This window comes from Osmerus mordax, chromosome 23 (genome assembly GCF_038355195.1).
Source record: "Osmerus mordax isolate fOsmMor3 chromosome 23, fOsmMor3.pri, whole genome shotgun sequence".
In the NCBI taxonomy this organism is placed as follows: Eukaryota; Metazoa; Chordata; class Actinopteri; order Osmeriformes; family Osmeridae; genus Osmerus; species Osmerus mordax.
The window spans coordinates 2,714,893-2,734,892 of NC_090072.1; the positions used below are offsets into that span (position 1 = coordinate 2,714,893).

At 51.3% G+C, this 20,000-nt stretch overlaps 2 protein-coding genes across 2 annotated transcripts in view; one reads left to right on the top strand and one right to left on the bottom strand.

Annotated features, from left to right (window-relative positions):
• LOC136967848 (coagulation factor XIII A chain-like) overlaps window positions 1-3,887 on the bottom strand; it is a gene marked incomplete in the record, with an annotated part of 13,295 nt that extends 9,408 nt beyond the window's left edge. Inside the window, 6 exon segments of the mRNA XM_067261811.1 lie at window positions 76-319; window positions 650-772; window positions 775-837; window positions 1,545-1,643; window positions 1,646-1,716; window positions 3,831-3,887. Coding sequence (XP_067117912.1) covers window positions 76-319; window positions 650-772; window positions 775-837; window positions 1,545-1,643; window positions 1,646-1,712 — 596 coding nt within the window.
• Window positions 3,888-6,547: 2,660 nt separating this feature from the next.
• Window positions 6,548-13,313, top strand: si:dkey-185m8.2 (trichohyalin). The gene is given in 6 exon segments (XM_067261924.1): window positions 6,548-6,739; window positions 6,936-7,075; window positions 7,077-7,477; window positions 7,567-7,793; window positions 8,081-8,662; window positions 8,903-13,313. Coding segments are annotated over 6 exon segments (5,700 nt in total). The 5' UTR covers window positions 6,548-6,690; the 3' UTR covers window positions 13,204-13,313.
• The last annotated feature ends 6,687 nt before the right edge of the window (window positions 13,314-20,000 follow it).

The following is a 20,000-nucleotide window of genomic DNA, read 5'->3' on the forward strand; positions in this document are numbered from 1 at the left end:
CAACCAATCAAACAACAGTCAATCAATCAATTAGTCAAATCAAGTTGAAACACAATCCTGTGTGTGCTACCTGACACCCAGGGGTTGAAGAGGACATAGACGTTCCTGCTCTCCTCTCTCCTGGTCCGGCGGATCCCGTACGGTGTCACCACCGCCACGAACAAGCTGTACTTTCCCACAATGCAGTCTGGTGCCGGCGTGACGCCCATGGTGACCACGTTGTCGGCGCTGTCCAGGACGCGGCCCGTCCACGTGCCCTGGCGATCCCCCCCGGGGAACACGGGCATGTAGGTACCCTTGCTGAACTGAGGACTGCTCCCTGGTGGACACACAGGGGAATCGCAGGCAGTGTCAGTCTAAAAGACAGTGTTCAGATTGTTGCTCCCTATTAAGCACTGCCCTCTAGTGGACGTGTAGAGGAACAACATGATGCCTGTGCAAGTTGGCCTCTGGTAGTCTGCAAAAGTCTTTTGTACATGAATATTGTACATTAAATATTGTCTTCTGTATTTGTGAGGCAGTATAAAAGTGCAATGTTGCAAACAAGTTTGTTTCGTCTTTTGGTTCTATTAATTCTTAAAGCATTCTCGCTTGACCTTTTACAACTTTTCCTTTGCACAGTCCTGTATGTTCGCGTGTCTCGTCTCACCAATAACAAACTCGATAGCGAACTTGTCGTCGTCAGGCTTGTAGGCCCGGTCGAAGGTGATCTTGACCTGGAACTCCTGCCCGCGGCGCACGATGAGAGAGTCGCTGGCGTACAGGTGGTGTGGTGACGCTGCTTGTTGACCTCGTCTGACCTCCGCAGCATGTTGACATCCCACACGTCCAGGAACTCTGGAGAGGGGTGGAGAGGGAGGGGTGGAGAGGGAGGGGTGGAGAGGGAGGGGTAGAGAGGGAGGGGTGGAGAGGGAGGGTGGAGAGGAAGGGGTAGAGAGGGAGGGGTGGAAGAGAGAGAGAGAGTTGTCAGAGGAAAAGAGGCAGGGGATGAAAGAAGAAAGGGTGGAAGAGGAAGAGAAAGGGAGAACGAGATAGTGAGAGAGAGAGAGAGAGAGAGAGAGAGAGATTCTATTACAGTCATCCCAAAAATAGTGTTCAGACGTGACGATGCACGCAGCCCCAGGATGCTGGTGTCTGTGTTGAGACACAGTTATCACTGCGGAATGACAAGCCGATCAACTGGCCTGCGTCACCGTGGAAACTGTGGAAACTGTGTCGTCGTTAGGAACGTCTCTAATCTCTCCAAAGCAGGACCCACATCTGTCTCTGCAGGCCTCGGTCTCATTCTCTCCTTTTACATTTACATTTAGTCATTTAGCAGACGCTCTTATCCAGAGCGACTTACAGTAAGTACAGGGACATTCTCCCCCCGAGGCAAGTAGGGTGAAGTGCCTTGCCCAGGGACACAACGTCATTTGACACGACCAGGAATCGAACCAGCAACCTTCTGATTAAAAGCCCGATTCCCTCACCGCTCCCATGTCCCCTCACACACACAGACCCCTGTCCCCAAGTCCCATGTCCCCTCACACGCTGGTACTCACCCGCGAGCGGTGGGGGACCCCGGGGCATCAGGCCAAAGGGCTCGAACTCCAACACCTCATCGTCGGCGGAGTTAGAGTTGGCCACAGGAGCGGCGCTACGCCTCGGTGGGACACCGGGGGAGGGCGGGTGGAGGGTTCCGGAATGGTGGCAGGCTCTGGGTCAGACATGATCCTGGTACGGCTGGAAGAGAAGAGGAGAGAGAGAGAGAGAGAGAGAGACAGAGAGAGAGAGAGAGAGAGAGAGAGAGAGAGAGAGAGACAGAGAGAGAGAGAGAGAGAGAGAGAGAGTGACAGAGAGAGAGAGAGAGAGAGAGAGAGAGAGAGGAGAGAGAGAGAGAGAGAGAGAGAGAGAGAGAGAGAGAGAGAGAGACAGAGAGAGAGAGAGAGAGAGAGAGAGAGAGAGAGAGAGAGAGAGAGAGAGACAGAGAGAGAGAGAGAGAGAGAGAGAGAGAGAGAGAGAGACAGTGACAGAGAGAGAGAATTACTTCAGGGATGATGAACATGCTGTGTGCAGATGGAGGGGAGTCCCTCCTGTTCTGTGAATAACCAGAGCCTGGGATAAACTGTTCCCTATCACCATCTGTCTCTCATCTGGAAGATGACTAGCCGTACTCCATAACTGCATCTACTTTTCACCATGCTGGAAATTAGTCATGAAAAGGTTGACATTTTCAAGCTTGTGTAATTTTTGTTTATTTTCAAACTCTTTTGGAGCGCTGACCACAGAAAGTGTGCCTTTTTGGGGTGTTTGTATGTTCATTTTGATCCTCTGTAATTATTGTGTCAGACGGGTTCAACACTTAAAACACTGAAAATAATTTAAATAAATAAAGGGAGAGAGAGAGAGAGAGAGAGAGAGAGGGGGAGAGAGAGAGGGAGAGAGAGAGAGAGAGAGAGAGAGAGAGAGAGAGAGAGAGCAAGGGAGAGAGAGAGAGAGAGAAAGGGAGAGAGAGAGACTTTAATCTTTTCTTTCATATTGTCATGTGAGGAATAAACTTCTCTAATGCCTCAGGTCCAGCTGCTTTTGGTCACATGTAAAAAGCTGTGGTTTTACAATGAAAACCACAAATGTCTTGGGTCGTAAAACGATAATTTAAAACATGAAAACCTCAAAATGCTCAACGGTAAACCTAAAAGGCAGTGGTGAAATGGAACTTACAATAGATCCAAAACCTTGTTTTGCCAGAGGCTCTTGCCATAGGACACAAGAACCAGTCCATTAATCTGCTCCAGAACCAAAATACTGAGTTAATGTACCCTAATAAAAAACACACTTAATGACCCAACCCAAACCGCCCCCAGGACTTTACAAGGGTTTGAGCGGGGTGGGGGGGGGGGGGGGGTGGAGATTTTTTATTGCTACTACGATTATGTAATGTGTAGTCATGTATTTTTCGCCTTAGAAACACAATGGTTGTTTTCATAAATGTGAGAGTGGCACATTATACGTCAGCTTGGTGGCACAAACAGCCCGTCTGAGGATGGAGTGGTGCAGTCATGGAAAGCGACCTGGCCGGTCGAGGAGACAGGTTTAGGATCTAAACAGTCTCTCTGGACTGGGATGGAGAGGTGAGTCATAGTGGAAGCACAGTAAGAGCACTGTTTCACCTCACCTACGTGCGGACACACATACACACAGAGAGACACACACGCACACAAATGTTCACACCACAAACCACACACAAACACAGACAAAAACACACACACATGCACTTTACACACATACACTCCCCCCCCCACCTACACCATCTCAATCACCCCAGGACCCGCCCCTTCCAAACCCCCCTTAGATTCCATATGTTCACTGCCAAGTTGGCCCATGATGCATCATACATTGATTGTCGTAAATAACATGTAAAGGTAAGCTAAGCACGTCATGGTCAGGTCATGACAGACACACACACACACACACACACTCAAACACACACACACACACTCGTACAAGAGGATAATGTGATCTACGGTCCAAGTTTATGCATTTAACTAACAACAGCAGATGCATTGTGCACAGTCAAGCACTTTAAAAGTGAAGTTTGTTTTGCCGTTCAAACAGCCTGAGATCTAACACAACTACAGGGCACTGTGTCTTCCCACACTAATATATTACTGTGTCATTAAATAGTGACGTGTGTTTAAGTTGTAGAACCCTCCATATAGAAGCATTTCATTTAAAAGTAAAAACACTGGGTTGAGTTATAAAGAAGATATTCAGTTGAACATTGTCGCATGCATACTGTGTTGACATACACACGTATGTGGTATGCAAACAAACGCACACACACTCACCTCGGTTGAAGTTAGAGAGAGGAGCTGCGGTCTTCAGCGGTCTGGACAGGAGTGAGCAGTGAGGATCTGGTTCTCAGAGTCACACCCTCAAGCTCTGATGGTTCCACTTATATACAGAGGAGGGAGGGAAGAGCGGACCATGTGTGTGTGGGGGCTGGTGTGTGTGTGTGTGTGTGTGTGTGTGTGTGGGGGGGGGCTGTGTGTGTGTGTGTGTGTGTGGGGGGGGGGGGCTGTGTGTGTGTGTGTGTGGGGGGGGGCTGTGTGTGTGTGTGGGGGGGGGCTGTGTGTGTGTGTGTGGGGGGGGGCTGTGTGTGTGTGTGGGGGCTGTGTGAGTGTGTAGGGGGGGGGCGTGTGTGTGGGGGGGGGGCATGTGTTTGTGTGTGTGTGGGGGCTGTGTGTGCGTGTGTGTGGGGGGGTGTGGTGTGTGTGTGGGGGGGGGGCGTGTGTGTGTGGGGGGTGGGCGTGTGTGTGTGGGGGAGGCTGTGTTTGTGTGTGTGTGGGGGCTGTGTGTGCATGTGTGTGGGGGGGGCGTGTGTGTGTGTGTGTGTGTGTGTGTGGGGGGGGAGTGTATATGTGTGAGGGGCTGTGTGTCTGTACAGACCTATGTGCATGTGTGCATGCACAGTGTATACTTGTGTGTCTTTGTGAGTGTGTGTGAGTGTGTGTGTGTGTTGTGTAGGATGGGCTTGTCTGGCAGCAGTGTGAGAGGATGCGTGTGTGTGTGTTTCAGTTTGTGTGTGAATGCAGTCAGGGGGCGGTGGGGGAGGGAGGGGGGGGGGTAGACATCTAGCCAACTTGGGAGCCGGTTGTGGAATCCACCGTGTTTGTTTGACGGTCAGATGAGAGAGACCAGAGACGGCCGGGCCCCAGACGGCTCCGAGGGCCCTCAGGGCCAAGTGTGACTCTCCCTCTACGCCAGGCTGCTCTGATGTCACACAAACACGTGGTCATGTGACGCGAGTCCTGCCGTGTCGTAACTCTAGACGTACAACAGAGGTGCACTGTGCCGTCTCAAACACAGGTCAGACGCAGTGAGCTTTGTGGTGTCACGACCTCGCACCGTGTCGGTGGACGTTGTGCACATCAGCAGACTCACAAAATGCAAAGACGTGCGTGTGTGTGTGTTAACTCCCCGGTGGTAAACAGGAAATGAATCATAGCTGTGAGCTAATGTGTGTGTGTGTGTGTGGTCACACTAAGAAATGGGAACACACTGTACCGTGCTGCAGAGAGGGCTTCAGTAGCCCAGACCCCTGTCCTCATCAGGCAGCAGGCCACGCCCACATCCTGAGCAGTCCTCACCAGGCAGCAGGCCACGCCCACACCCTGAGCAGTCCTGATCAGGCAGCAGGCCACGCCCACACCCTGAGCAGTCCTCATCAGGCAGCAGGCCACGCCCACACCCTGAGAAGTCCTGATCAGGCAGCAGGCCACGCCCACACCCTGAGCAGTCTTGATCAGGCAGCAGGCCACGCCCACACCCTGAGCAGTCCTCATCAGGCAGCAGGCCACGCCCACATCCTGAGCAGTCCTGATCAGGCAGCAGGCCACGCCCACACCCTGAGCAGTCCTCATCAGGCAGCAGGCCACACCCACATCCTGAGCAGTCCTGATCAGGCAGCAGGCCACGCCCACACCCTGAGCAGTCCTCATCAGGCAGCAGGCCACGCCCACACCCTGAGAAGTCCTGATCAGGCAGCAGGCCACGCCCACACCCTGAGCAGTCTTGATCAGGCAGCAGGCCACGCCCACACCCTGAGCAGTCCTCATCAGGCAGCAGGCCACGCCCACATCCTGAGCAGTCCTGATCAGGCAGCAGGCCACGCCCACACCCTGAGCAGTCCTCATCAGGCAGCAGGCCACACCCACATCCTGAGCAGTCCTGATCAGGCAGCAGGCCACGCCCACACCCTGAGCAGTCCTCATCAGGCAGCAGGCCACGCCCACATCCTGAGCAGTCCTCATCAGGCAGCAGGCCACGCCCACATCCTGAGCAGTCTTCATCAGGCAGAAAGCCACACCCACACCCTGAGCAGTCCTCATCAGGCAGCAATTAAATTAAATTAATTCCTTATCTGTGCGAACTTTCATGGCGATTAAAAGCCTTTCTGATTCTGATTCTGATCTACTTCCACTTATCAGAAGTGATGAAGAGATTCGCTCTACTTTCATCTGAAGTACCTAACGTACATTTGAAAGTAGAGAGAGACATTGCAGTTTTAGGCCCCTGAAATTCTGTTCATATACTGACTGTACTGACATGCTGTATGGCATCTGGGCTTGGTATTACATGCATGCATTGATATGCAAATGCCCTATTTCTAATCTAGAAGCATAGTTGGTTTGAATTTCTTCAGCTGGTGAGAATTAAGAAAGTTTTAGTTTGAGAATGTCTGTCTCTGTCTCCCTCTCCCTCTCTCTCTCAATCTCTCTCTCTCTCTCTCTCTCTCTCTGACTATATCTCCTATATCTATTTATATCTCCCTCTCTGCCTTTTTCTTCTTTCCTTCTTTCTCCCCTCCCTCTCCCCCCCCCCCCCCCCTCTCCCTCTCCCCCCCCCCCCCTATTTACTTCACCCTGCCAGTTCATTCCGTCCTCTCAGCAAGAGATACCACCACAAACTAACTCTTGATTTCCGGTGTGTCTGCCAAACCACAGGGCCGTCACGTGACACCAGCCCAGTTCCACTATCTAGTTTCCGTAGTTGTGATGTGCACAGCGCATTGTCACTTAGGTGAACTAGATGGACGTTTTTGTCCAATTTTCAGTTTTATGAAATGGTGCAATACTAAGGGGGTAAGGCACTCAGGAAGAGAGAAAAGAGGAAACGAAGAACTTAAGGGGAAGAGCAGTTGGAGGGATGGAGGAGAGGGGTGAAAGTGCCCCTTCCGCTCTGAGATCGAATGGGGGTAAGTGTACTTTCACCGTTCGATCCAACAAATGAAGATGTGTTTCTTCTGTCGTGGAACTGTGGACAGGAAGTCGTCTCACGTGTAAACTTTGCCATCAAATACGCAAGCAACCGGTACATTTGTTTTGTGTCTTTGTGTCACTCAGAATTTACGCTGTGGTCAACTGAGGAAGTCCTGGTGCCTTTTTTCACAGATGTCAGTCTGCAGGTCGCCATGGAGACAGAAGGTGTTCCTTCGCCACCGCACTGTTCCGCCCCCCTCCCTGAACTCCGCTTGGTTCTGCTGGGCAGGAAAGGCACAGGCAAGAGCTCGGTGGGCAACACCATTCTGGGAGGGACGGGGGGGGTTCGAGAGCGGCAAACCCACAGAGGAATGTGTGAAGAGGCGGGTGGATGTAGCAGGCAGGCGTGTCACCGTTGTGGACACCCCCGGGTGGGAGTGGTACTACCCACTCAACAGCACCCCCTGCTGGGTGCGTAGAGAGACCCTACGCAGTGTGACTTTGTGTCCTCCTGGCCCCCACGTTGTCCTGTTAGTGGTACGCTCCTGTGCCTCAGTCACAGAAGCGTACACCAGCCAGATAGAGGAGCACCTGGGGGATCTGGGAGCCCGGGTATGGGACCATACCATGTTGCTGTTCACCAGGGGGGATGAGCTGGGTGTGGTGCCCATGGAGCAGAGGATCCAAGCAGGGATTGGTGCCTTCCAGAAACTTCTACAGAGGTGCAAAAACAGGTACCAGGATTAAAAATTAAAGTTAAAAGTTTTTAAAAGTTTTCAAAACCAAAAGTTGCGGAAAAAAAATACAACATTATCTCCCCCAGGTACCACATCCTGGACAACGGGAGCCGTGGGGACGGAGTCCAGGTGAAGGAGCTGATGAGGAAGATGGAGCAGCTGGTGGAAGACAACGCCGGTGGCCATTTTGGTGCCGACCTAGGGCTTGTGGGTCTGGAGGCGGACGGGAGGAGGAGAGCGAGGGAGAGGAGGAAGAAGCAGAGGCAGATGGAGGGACAGACCCAGAGGGCCGCCATCAGAGCTGCTCTCATGAGTGAGTTCCCATGATCTGATTGGTCGAGATACTGGTGCTCACGTAACGGTTCTCATAACGGTTTTGTGCACTCCAATAGTAGTTCAATGAGAGGATTCTGAAGATGACCTCCCGTTTTCCCCTTCGTCCTACCTCCTCTGTTCTAACTCTCCATCACCCCATCTCCTGTGTTCCGTCCCTCCCTCCCCCTCCCTCCCTCCCTCCCTCCCTCCCTCCCTCCCTCCCTCCCTCCCTCCCTCCCTCCCTCCCTCCCCCCTCCCTCCCTCCCTCCCTCCCTCCCCCTCCAGGCGATGGCTCCCAGCCCCCAGAGTGGGACTCGGTTCAGTCGTTCTCCAAGGGCTCCCGCCGCCTCCCCGAGCTCCGCGTGGTCCTGCTGGGCGAGAGAGAGACGGGCAAGAGCTCCACGGGGAACACCATCCTGGGTGGGGCCGCCGGCGTCTTCCAGGCCGGCCGGGCCACCGAGGAGTGCGCCCGCGGCCAGGCGGAGGTGGCCCAGAGGCTAGTGACCGTGGTGGACGCTCCGGGCTGGGAGGGCGGCGTAGCCGGACCCACCCCGGAGAGGGTGAAGAGGGAGATGGTGGGGAGCCTGTCCCTCTGCCCTCCAGGGCCCCATGCCCTCCTCCTCACCCTGAGGGTGGACACCCTGGTCAGCGCCGCCCCGATCAGGGCGCACCTGGAGCTGCTGGGGGAGGGAGTGTGGAGACACACCATGCTGCTGTTCACCCACGGGGACCAGCTGAGGGAGGGGGTGGGCATCCAGCAGCACATTCAGGGAGGGGGCCGGGACCTGCAGTGGCTGGTGGAGAAGTGTGGGGGGAGGTACCACGTCATCAGCAACGCGGGTGGGGGGTGTGGGGGCGCGGACGGGGGTGCGGGTCTAGGTCGGATGGGGAGTGAGGTGTGGAAGGGGAGCGGAGGGACGATCGCAGATGGAGGGAGCGGAGGGAGAGGTTTGAGTCGGATCGGGAGCGGGGGTAGGATCGGCAACTATGGGAGAGGAGGGGGGGGGTTGAATCGGTACAGGAGCGACATCAGGATAGGGGGAGGTGGGGAGGGAGGAGGACGGACTGGGAGAGAGGCCGGAGTCGGAGGCGGGGATTGGAAAAAAGACGTCGCCCAGGTGACAGGGCTCCTGGAGAAGATCGAGAAGATGGCGGCGGCGAACCGCTGCGAGGCCTTCTCCACTCTGGTCCACGAGGTGAGCGACCTGAGCCGCCAGAGGAACGAGAAGCTCCACCAGCGTCTGAAGGAGATGGGAGACAAGATCGCCCGGCAGGAAACGGAGCTGAAGAGAGTGCGAGAGAGGGAGGTGAAGAGCAGCTTGTTCTTCCGGAAAAAGAAAGCGACCAAATCGCCCGGGAAGCCGGACCCCGACAGAGAGGAGGAGGAAGAGGAGGAGCGAAGGACAGACGGGAGGCCGAGCGACCCGGCCGAACTGGAGGAGAGGACCCGGTGGCTGACGGAGGACCGGGAGAGGGAGATCCAGGACTTGACCGAGGAGAGAGACAGGATGGCCACTGCCCTTCACCAGATGGGCAGGGAGAGGACGGAGGGGGGCGTCCGACTGCGGGAGGCAGAGGGAGAGCGGGACGAGCTGAGGGACAGGGTCGACGAGCAGCAGCTGAAGCTGATCGATCTGGAACGTCGGGGCTTGGAGAGAGAGCGGGAGAAGGCGGAGAGGGAAGCGGACATGACGGCCAGGCTGGACGAGTGGAGGGGGGAAAGGGAAGCCTTTCGACAAAGGCTGGAGACGGAAGAGACGGAGAAGCAGGGATTGAGGGAAATGGTTGAAGGACTCAAGGTCAAGATGGAGGAGTCTGAGCTGAGGTGCGAAGAGAGAATATCACGTCGGGAGGAAGAGATGGAAAGAAAGTTGATGGAAAAAGAGAGAGAGATGGAACAGCTTAAACTGCGACAAGAGAAGGAGATAGATGGGCAACGGCATGAACAGCAGAAAGAGATCGAGCGCACGAGAGAACAGTACGAGAACGAGGCGGAAAGAAAAGTGAAAGAACAAGAGAAAGAGATGAAAAGCAAGTTAGACGAAAAGGAGAAAGAGACCGAAAGGAAAGTGCAGGAGAACGAGGCCAAGATGCAGACCATTAAACAAAGACACGAGAGAGAGATTCAAGAAAAACATCTAGAAATTGAAAACATGAAAATACACCATGAAACAGAGATGCGAAAACGATTGCAAAAAGAACAGACAAGGGTTGAAGAAACCAAACAACATTACGAAACAGAAATGGATAGAAAAGAGAAACAGGTGCAAGACATGAAAAAATCGCATGAGAAAGAGAAGAGGAAAGCTCTAGAAGAAAAGGAGAAAGAGTTTGAAGGGCTGCAAAAATCCTATGTCGAAGAGATAGACCGAAAAGTCCGGGAAAAAGACAAAGAGTTGGAAGACAAATTGCGTGAAAGGGAGAGAGAATCAAACAGAACAGTTGAGGAGAGAGAAGATCAGGTGCAAGCCACGAAAAGAGAGATGGAAAGCAAACTGCGTCAAAAAGAGGCAGAGATGGATGAAGAACGGCACAAGAAAGAGAAAGAGATAAGAGATGCGAAACAGCGGCACGAGAAGGAGATGACTGAAGCACGGAAAGAAAAAGAAAACGAACTGGACATGATCAAACATCGTTATGAAAAAGAGATGGGGGGAAGACTGCGAGAGAAAGACGAAGAGATGGAAGGAGTGAAACTCAAACGAGAGAAAGAAAGGATGGGATGGCTGGATGAGAAAGAAAATGAGATGGAGGCAGTGAAACAACATTATGAAAAGGAGAGGGAGAGAAGCTTACAGGAAAAGGAGGAAGAGTTGGAGAGCATGAAACGGCTGACTGACACGAAGGAGTCCGAATGGAGGGATGAAAAAAGACAGTTGGAGGAGAGAGGGGAGAAAGAAATCCGAAGATTGCGCGAGGTTGTGCAGAAGACAACTGAAGAAATTGCGTGCAGTCAGGACTTAGTCACATCAAAAGAACTCGAGCTGAAGGAGATCAGGGAGAGATGTGCAAACCACATTCAGGAAATCGAACGGCTCAAAGAAAACAACGAGAAGCTGACCTCTGAAATCGTCGAGACACGGACGGAGAGCTTGGACAAAGAAAAGAAAAGAGACGTCGAAACACGGAAAGAACTCCAAGACAAAGACGAGCAGCTGGATGCCTGGAAACGGACGGACGCGGAGAGAGAGAAAGAGATCGCCCTGCTTCAGCAAACCATCAAACAGACCAAGGCCGACCTGGAGAACCTGACCGCCAAGATGGAGGAGCAGACGACCAGCATGATCCAGGGTTACGAGAGGGAGCTCGGAAGGAGAGAAGAAGAGACGAAGGCCGTCGCCGAGGAGAAAGAGAGAGCCGTCGGCCAGCTTCGGCTAATGGAGGAAGAGTGCAAAGGTCACGTGTCGGAAATCGCTGAGTGCTACGCGAGCAGTCAGAGGAGGGTGGAGGACCTGGAGAACGCCAACGCCAAGATGAGGGACGAGCTGGGCGCCCTCAGGCAGGCGGCGGGGGAACACGAGAGGAGCTGGGAGGCGCGGTGGGCGGAGAAGGAGAGCCGGGAGTTCGAGATCGGGGAGCTGATCCGCGGGCACGAGGAGCAGGTGCAGGGCAAAGCGGAGGAGATCCAGAGGCTCATGCAGGTGCTGGACGCCGAGGTCGCCACGTTGAAACTGACCAATCAGGCCCAGCTGGGAGAGGTGGAGAGACTGAGGGAGGGGGAGAGGGAGACAGAGAAAGAGTTGAACGAGATGAGGCGGCGTTGTGATGGCGGAGAGAGTGGTGAGGGAGAGGAGGGAGGGTTCTTGGGGAAGGAGACAGGGGCCGAAGACGGCAAACGAGAGCCGGACCTGACCAGAGGAGCGTTGACCAGGAGAGGTTGTGAACTCCGGTCGAAAGAGGAAGAGCTGGTCAAACGAGAGGCGGAGTTAGAAAGGAGAGAACGAGAACTGGAGCTGCAGGAAGAACATCGGGAAACGAGAGAGCGAGAGCGGGAGAAAACAGAGCGAGAGTTGAGAGAAAGGGAACACGGTTCGAAAAACAGAGAAAGAGAAGAGCTCGCGAATGGGAAGGAGGAGTTCGGGAATCAACGCACGGACGACAGACGGCGGGATGTGGAGGGAATGCAGGAGAACTTAGGACACCAACGGGAAGAGCTAGGAAACAGGGAGAGAGAGGTAGAGGAAAAGGAGGAAGAGCTGAGGAAATGGCAGGAGGATCTAGAAAGACGAGAGACTGAGCTGGAGGGAAGAGGGAAGAGAGAACTGGAGAACGGAAACGAGGGAGTGCAAAACAAGAGGTCAGAAGTGAACTCTTCTGAGAAAGGTCTAGCTAAAGGAGCCTCCCGGTCGATGACCGGAGATGAGCCAAAATGCACCAATGAAAACCATGACAGCACAGATGGGTACGACCTCCCAGAAGGGTGTGGTGTCACTTCAAGCTCCACAGAAGGCGGTCATGTGACGTACCAGGAAGTAGGGGTGTTGGAGGTGAGAGGACGCCGAGGGGAGTCCGAGAGAGACGGAAACACTGCAGACAGGGAAGACAAGTCTACGATAACAGAATCATCATCAGCTCTGGTCAGCTGTGAGCTTGACAGGACAAAGGAGGAAGAGGAGGAGAGACAGAATAGTCTTGACAGGAAGATGAAAGAGAAAGAGATGAAGGAGGATGAGTTATGGAGGGAGGGTGACAGAGAGAGGGAGAGAGCGAACAGAGGGGTGGAGATAGGGGAAGAACAAAGGAAAGAAGAACGAGAGGTTATCAGGAACTCATCTTCAAGGCGAGACCAGAGGGAAACAAACATTGACTACATCCCCGGTTCAGAGTTGAGACTGGTGCTGTTAGGGGAGTCCTGGTCCTCTCGTTACCTGGCCGGATGCACCATTCTGGGCAGAGACGCCTCAGGCCCAGAGGGGTCCACCTCCAGGCCGTGGCGAGGTCAGGTAGCCGGACGGCAGATCAGAGTGGTGGAACCACAAGGACTGAGGTGGCGGAATGGGCCTGACGTCACCGGTGTGAAACCGAACCAGAACATTCTACATTGTTTGTCACAGTCCCACCCTGGACCTCACGCTCTCCTCCTGGTCATACCAGCCTACCTCAGCTTCACACGCATGTACAGGAGCGCCGTGGAACAGCACGTGGGCTTGCTGGGGGAAGATATTTGGCGACGCACCATAGTCCTGTTCACCTGGGGGGAAGCTTTAGGTGAGAGCGCGGCGCAGCATATCATGAGGAGCGGGGATTTAACTTGGCTTGTGGAGAAATGTGAGGGCAGGTATCATGTACTGAACAGCAAGAGACAAGTGTCCCAAACAGAAGAACTGATGGAGAGGATCGAGGAGATGGTTTTGGGGATAGGGAAGTCTAAGGTGGGGTTGAATGGGGTTGATAAAATATTACTTTAGAGGAAAATCTAGCTCTAGAGGTGAACTTTCAATACAGGGTGATGTGTAAAAAGAGAACTGCATTTATCATGATGTGGGGGAATGTTAATCTGTTAATTTTCTATGAATTAATTGACAAAAAATAAAGTAAAATTTTTCAGTCACCTTCAAATGTGTATCGTCTGCGATTAAATCTTTTCAATCCAGTTCTTTAATCTCTAAATGTAAATCTTTATAAAAAATAATGTCTAAAGGATCATGTTTGTTACAAAAGGTGTTGAGTCTAAATACGTTTCTAGCCTCTCCACCAGATGGAGACATCGTATCAGTTTCCTGGCTCTTCCTGTCAAAATATCTTTAATATTCCAAGTGAAGAAGCCATTTTTAAGAGACTTATAATGAAGTGTTAAATAGTAAGCGCAAAAATCCAAAAGAATAAACATAAACAAACTTTGAATTAACGTTTCATTAAAGTCAAACAATTGATTGAATTTTAAAGTTTGGTTCTCTAGATATACACAGACATTTTCACAGAAACCACAAAGACTACAGCCAGCAATTCGGTAGGAGTTGAGTTTGACGGAAAGCTTTATTGCCAAGTCGCTTTGGCATCAATTTAGTGTCTACAATAAAAAAAATAATATAGGCCTAAAACATCTTGTCAAGAGGGCGAGAGCATGGGAGCACTGCTCAGCAATTACAGCCCCAGGGAGTCTCCATTTGAGAAACCTACGTCCTTGACAGGTAAATTATGATTATCTGTCATCAGTGAGGCCTGGGGGGTCTCAAAGACTTAGACTTTTATATCAATAGGGGAAAAGATAGCAAAACAAACAGCTTCTCTAGCCCATAGACCCAAAACACTCAACACGTGCAATCAGTGATAATTGTTGAGTGTCGCTGAAGGTCCTGTTGCAGCCTCAGCCGTGGAAGTCTACAAAGAAAACTGCCAGTCAGTTTGCAGGGCGAGGACGCCCGAAATGGGGCTCTGAGACAAGTTTTTTTTTCTCTTTTTTTTTCTCTTTTTTCTTTTACTTTCTTTGATCAACGCAGCAGGGTGCAACTCTCTTTGAAGGGATATATTTTTTATGAAGTGGTATATTTTGATTCCATTAAAAAGAATGGCTCTTCTCATTTCAAAGGCTGATGGCGGTAATGATGACAGGTCCTATTTGGCATTTTGCTTTGAAAGCCACTGAGACTTTAGAAATAGAAGGGGAAAACGAAACAGGCTTTTTTTACTTTTATGTAATAGGTTTTTCTAAATCATACGATTAGCGAAACATCTCAGAAAGTTTTCAAGATTCCAATTGGGCTAGGTTATGTGCAGGTCTCCCGCATTCATAGACACAAGGTCGCTTTCTGTAGAGTGTGTCATTTCTGGCACTCACATTGGTCCGGTGTCCTAACATAATAGGCCCAGGTAGAACAATTCAACGACAGGTAGGACACCTGGGCCTATCGCGATTTCTCACATCAAGGTGAAGGTTAGTGTTAGGGCTAACCCTACATTTTTGGTAGGAATGGTATGATAGGAAAATTGGACAAAGTAGGACAAATTGACAAAACTCTGGTGCTTCTGAACACCTAAATCCAACAACTGCTTCTCGTGGTCATAAGTGAATTCATATTCCCATACATACGTATATCGGTCTTTCTGGGCACTCTTGTCAATTATGGAGGTTTCAGTTTTTATATTGAGTCAGTCAGTCACAGCTCTCTCTTTATTAGACGTCATTTACATTCACTAGATCAACGCAGACACCGAATGCAACCCCCTCCCTCCACCCAACACACACACACTCACACACACACACTAACTAACTCACCCACACACTCACTCACACACACACACACACACACACACACTCTCACACACACACACACACACACACACACACACACACACACACTAACTCACCCACACACACACACTAACTCACGCACACACACACACAAACATACACTCACTCACACACACTCACACACACATTTGGTGTTGTAGTGGAAATACTCCATCAGGTTTCCTTTAAAACCTATGTTAATGGTGTTTGGTTTATTTCTATTAGGGCTGTGCACTCTCATTTGAATAATGGCTTCCTCCACTTGACCCGAGGTGTAAAAACATTGTCATTTTACTTCATCGTCTTCATTAATATTCAAGTGGTTTTAATGGGTTTAGACCTCTCGCAACTCAATTACCATACTACCATAATACAGTGAGCACGAGGAACATACAAAAGCATGTGCACTGTAGACGAGGAGCATATCTCATGAGGATGCTGCCAGTTGTTCAGGATTTGAGTAGTCATATGGGGGAACTGATTACTATTGTGCTGTATTTATTTACCATTGTAAATGCTCTCCAACCATTGTAAATGATCTCCCACGATCTCTCAATCACCCTGGGATCTGCGACGGTGACCCCTTCATCCTCTGCCAGGAACCTTGGGGTTACCATGGACGACGAGCTCTCCCTCACGGCCCACATTGCTGCGGTCTCCCGGTCGTGTAGATTCACCCTTTACAACATCCGGAAGATCAGGAGATACCTGTCTGAGCACTCCACCCAGCTGCTAGTCCAAGCACTTGTCCTCTCCAAGTTGGACTATTGCAACTCGCTGCTCGCTGGTCTCCCAGCATGTGCAACCCGCCCTCTTCAGAGGATTCAGAACGCAGCGGCCCGCCTGGTCTACAATCTACCCAGACGCTCCCATGTTACCCCGCTCCTCATCTCTCTCCACTAGCTACCTATCATGGCCCGTATCAGATTCAAGACCCTGGTATTGACCTTCCGAGCAGTGAACGGGACTGCACCCGTCTACATCAAGTCTCTCCTGCAGCCTTACACCCCCACCCGTCACCTACGGTCTTCTTCAGACAACCGCCTGGTGGTCCCACCGCTCAAGACCGCCCGGTCCCAACACAAGCTCTTCTCCTGTCTGGCCCCCCAGTGGTGGAATCAACTCCCCACCTCCATCAGAGACACTGACTGTCTCTCCACCTTCAAGAAAAGGCTCAAGACGCACTTGTTCCGGGAGTACAAGGGTACTTAGGAATGGTTCGCTTGACCCGATGTTAGTTTCCTCAAGGATCACAATGACTTGCTCAGAGACTTGTTGCTCTTGTGGTTAGTGGTAACTGATTTTAATTTTTTGTACTCGCTGTGATATATTGTTTTTATTATTGTTGCTTGTTTTTTCCACAGGTACACTTGCACGTATAGCGGTTCATGTTGTTTAATTGTAACTTGTTTAACTACATGCTCTTATGGTTCTTCCCTTTGGCACTTACTTTGGTTGTTCACAATGTGTGCTTCATGTTTTGGCTACTCGCAATGTTTTGTGACTATCTTGTTATGATCAGTGACCTATGCACTTTGTAAAGCTCTCTCTTGGAAGTCGCTTTGGATAAAAGCGTCTGCTAAATGAATAAATGTAAAATGTAAATGTAAATGTAAAATGTAAATGCATTTCATATTTATTGTTTCTCCTCCTAACGTCGGAATGGTCCCTCCACGCTAAATATTACTACCCTTTTTTGTTCCCTAGGAATGTGTTCTCTAGGTAAGCGTTGCAAATGTGCATGCGTGTATGAAGGGCTTTGATTCAGGCTTGTTTTTGAAAAGTTGGAGATGGCGATAGAGTCTGCGAAGGGTTGTGGAGCAAGAGAGAAGGGTGGGGGGGATTGGCGTTTTCCGAGGGTAGATGCTGAACGGTCTAGTAAAGGTCAGATGGCTCTCTCACGAGATCCACATGGATCAAACCTGATGGGCCATGAGGGGGTGCTCTGATCTGCACACTGATTTCTCTCTCTCTTTCTCTCTCTCTCTTTCTTCTACCTCTTCTCCTTCTCTCATCCTGCAGTCACCCTTATTCCATACCCCTCCTTCCTTTGCACCTTTTAGTTGCTTACTCCCTTTTCCCCTCCATCCTTCCCTCTCTCTGGCCTACTTTACCAAACTCGCATCATCTTTTTTCCTTCACCACCTTCTCTACTGCCTCCTCCTCCTCCTCTGCCTCCTCCCCCCGTTCACCCGTCCAACCTCCGCCCCTCCTCCTGCCCCCTCCTTTTGTGCTCTTTTTTCCACCCCTCATCCTTCTCTCATCCTCTGGCCTCACCCATCTTTCATATGAGAGAGAGAGAGAGAGAGAGAGAGAGAGAGAGAGAGAGAGAGAGAGAGAGAGAGAGAGAGAGAGAGAGGGGTGAGTGTTGCTACATTCAGATAATGTCTGTTTATTTCTGGATTAAAATGGTGGAACCTCTCCTCCCTCCTCTGCTATGTTCTCTTCTCCTCCCTCCTCCTCTCCTCTCTCCTCTCATCCCTCCTCCTCTCCTCTCTCCTCTCATCCCTCCTCTCCTCCTTGCTGTTTCTGAAACGAGGGGAAAGAAAGAAACGAAGCAGATGATGCCGCCCCCCTCTGGACTGCATCTCTTCCGACTGAGCGCGTGCAGTGGGCCAGAGCCAGGTCCTGGAATCTAGCTAATGAGACACACCCCCCCTAGGGCCTGCTGAGCTCCCATTGGCTGAGAGGCAAGGAGGCGGCGAGGGCATAGGCGGAGAGGTTGTGTGTGTACAAGCAGCTGTCAGAGGAAATCCCAAATCATAAGCCTGTATCTCCACAGCTGACCGTGGTAAGTCATCTACATGACAGGGATGTGGAGTAATGTATATTGTTGCCAAACTGCCATATAGCTAAATAGCTGGAATGCCACATGGATAAATACGCTTCGTATGAGAAAGAAAAATACGTACAAACATTCGTGGACAGGTGGACTGCCAATATGTTAAAGCGTCATGAAGTACAAATACTGTATAATTCGATGTTATTTATATGTTATAATTTATGTGTTTTGTTATATGTCTGAGTTTAGCATGTAAACAACAGTAATGCATTTCTATGGTAACGTGATCACGTAGACCACAACAAGCAGTTGGAGAAAGGTTTCCAACTCTGCCATGCAGTGACAGTACATGTCCAAAAGATGGGGTCATGGTAAAATTAAACCATCATCTTTCTTTTCTGTAAATTATCTTTTTGGGAGCATTGTGTTTTTAAAATAGGACACTATCATTTTTGCGGTTATACATATACCAACTCGATATATTACATTGATTTCCATTGCAATGTGTTGGAAAGGTTACATGTATTTTGGGACTATAAGAGTCCAGGAAACAACAATGTGTATGTTAGGAAGGATGTACACGATTAGGATCAATCTGCAAATAGGATTCAGTACGTTTGTGTACAGCATGTGGGTGTTTATACCTGTACATGGTGAAAAAGACAGTTGCATTGTACCTGCAGGATTTAACCCCCCCCCCATGTCCTGACAGGTTCACAGGGGGGTCAGATGGCTGGGCCGGGTGGGGTGGAGGGTGGGGTGGAGGGTGGGGGCGGTTACACAACGTGATGAGTGAGTGCGACAGCTCACATCCCAGGTGAGCCTCCCAGATCAGGATCATGCCTGGCTCTAGAAGCCCAGCAGAGCTCTGGGGCTGGGGAGAGGTTAGACAAGAGGCTGGGGCTGGGGCTGGGGAGAGGTTAGACAACAGGCTGGGGCTGGGGAGAGGTTAGACAACAGGCTGGGGCTGGGGAGAGGTTAGACAAGAGGCTGGGGCTGGGGAGAGGTTAGACAAGAGGCTGGGGCTGGGGAGAGGTTAGACAAGAGGCTGGGGCTGGGGAGAGGTTAGATGAGAGAGGCTGGGGCTGGGGAGAGGTTAGATGAGAGAGGCTGGGGCTGAGGAGAGGTTAGATGAGAGAGGCTGGGGCTGAGGAGAGGTTAGATGAGAGAGGCTGGGGCTGGGGAGAGGTTAGATGAGAGAGGCTGGGGCTGGGGAGAGGTTTGGGGAGAGGGTAGAGGACAGAGAGGGGGGGGCAAGAGAGGAAGGGAATAGAAGGATGACAGGACACCGGGGTGGGGTGGGGTGGGATGGGGTGGGGCAGGGTGGGGCAGGGCAGGGGTGGGGCAGGGTGGGGGCAGGGTGGGGCAGGGCAGGGGTGGGGCAGGGCGAGGGGGGGCAGAGGGGGCAGGGGAGGCTTGAAAGAAGAAGGGAGAGATAAAGAGGATGAGCTCATGTGTCCGGTACACACACATTCCCACACACACACACATACACACACACACACACACACACACACAACACATACACGCCTGAGGAGGAGTCCTGACCCTGACCCCTGAAAGATCAAGTGAAGAGGAAGAGGGGGGGGGGGGAGCAGAGGATCAGTAAAAGGAGGGGGAGGGCACTGCATGAATAAACAAAGACAGTGAAGCATGGCACGTCACAGATCAGAGTGCCCCTGTCCGTGAAGGCCAGGGTCCCTGAGCAGACGACAAACACATTCGCATCCATGACTGCCCCTCATCCCCAATGCCAATGTCTCTCTCTCTCTCTCTCTCTCTCTGTTTCTATTTATTTCCCTTCATCCTTTTGCATCATTTCCTTGCTTTCATATTTGTTTGGCCTTTTTAGCCGCGCATGGCTGGAGTCTCTGTTGGATGTCACCATATAGTTTGTATGTGTGTGTGTGTGTGTGTGTGTGTGTGTATGAATGATCGTGTTTGCCTAATTCATCGAAACAGATCATCCAACGGATGTCACCCGAGGCATCGTGGCTAAGGTCAAAAGTTCACCAGTTCTCCAGCGCCCTCTGGTGGCCGTCGATGAACTAAAACAAGCCTTTGCTCTGTGTGCACTAAACAGTGTGTATTCACTAATAGATGGCATTGGGAGGGTTAGGGTTACACAGACACACAGTCACAGTGTGTCCAGTCAGAGTAGCTTCAGGGTCAAGCTGCTTCGGTCCAATCGT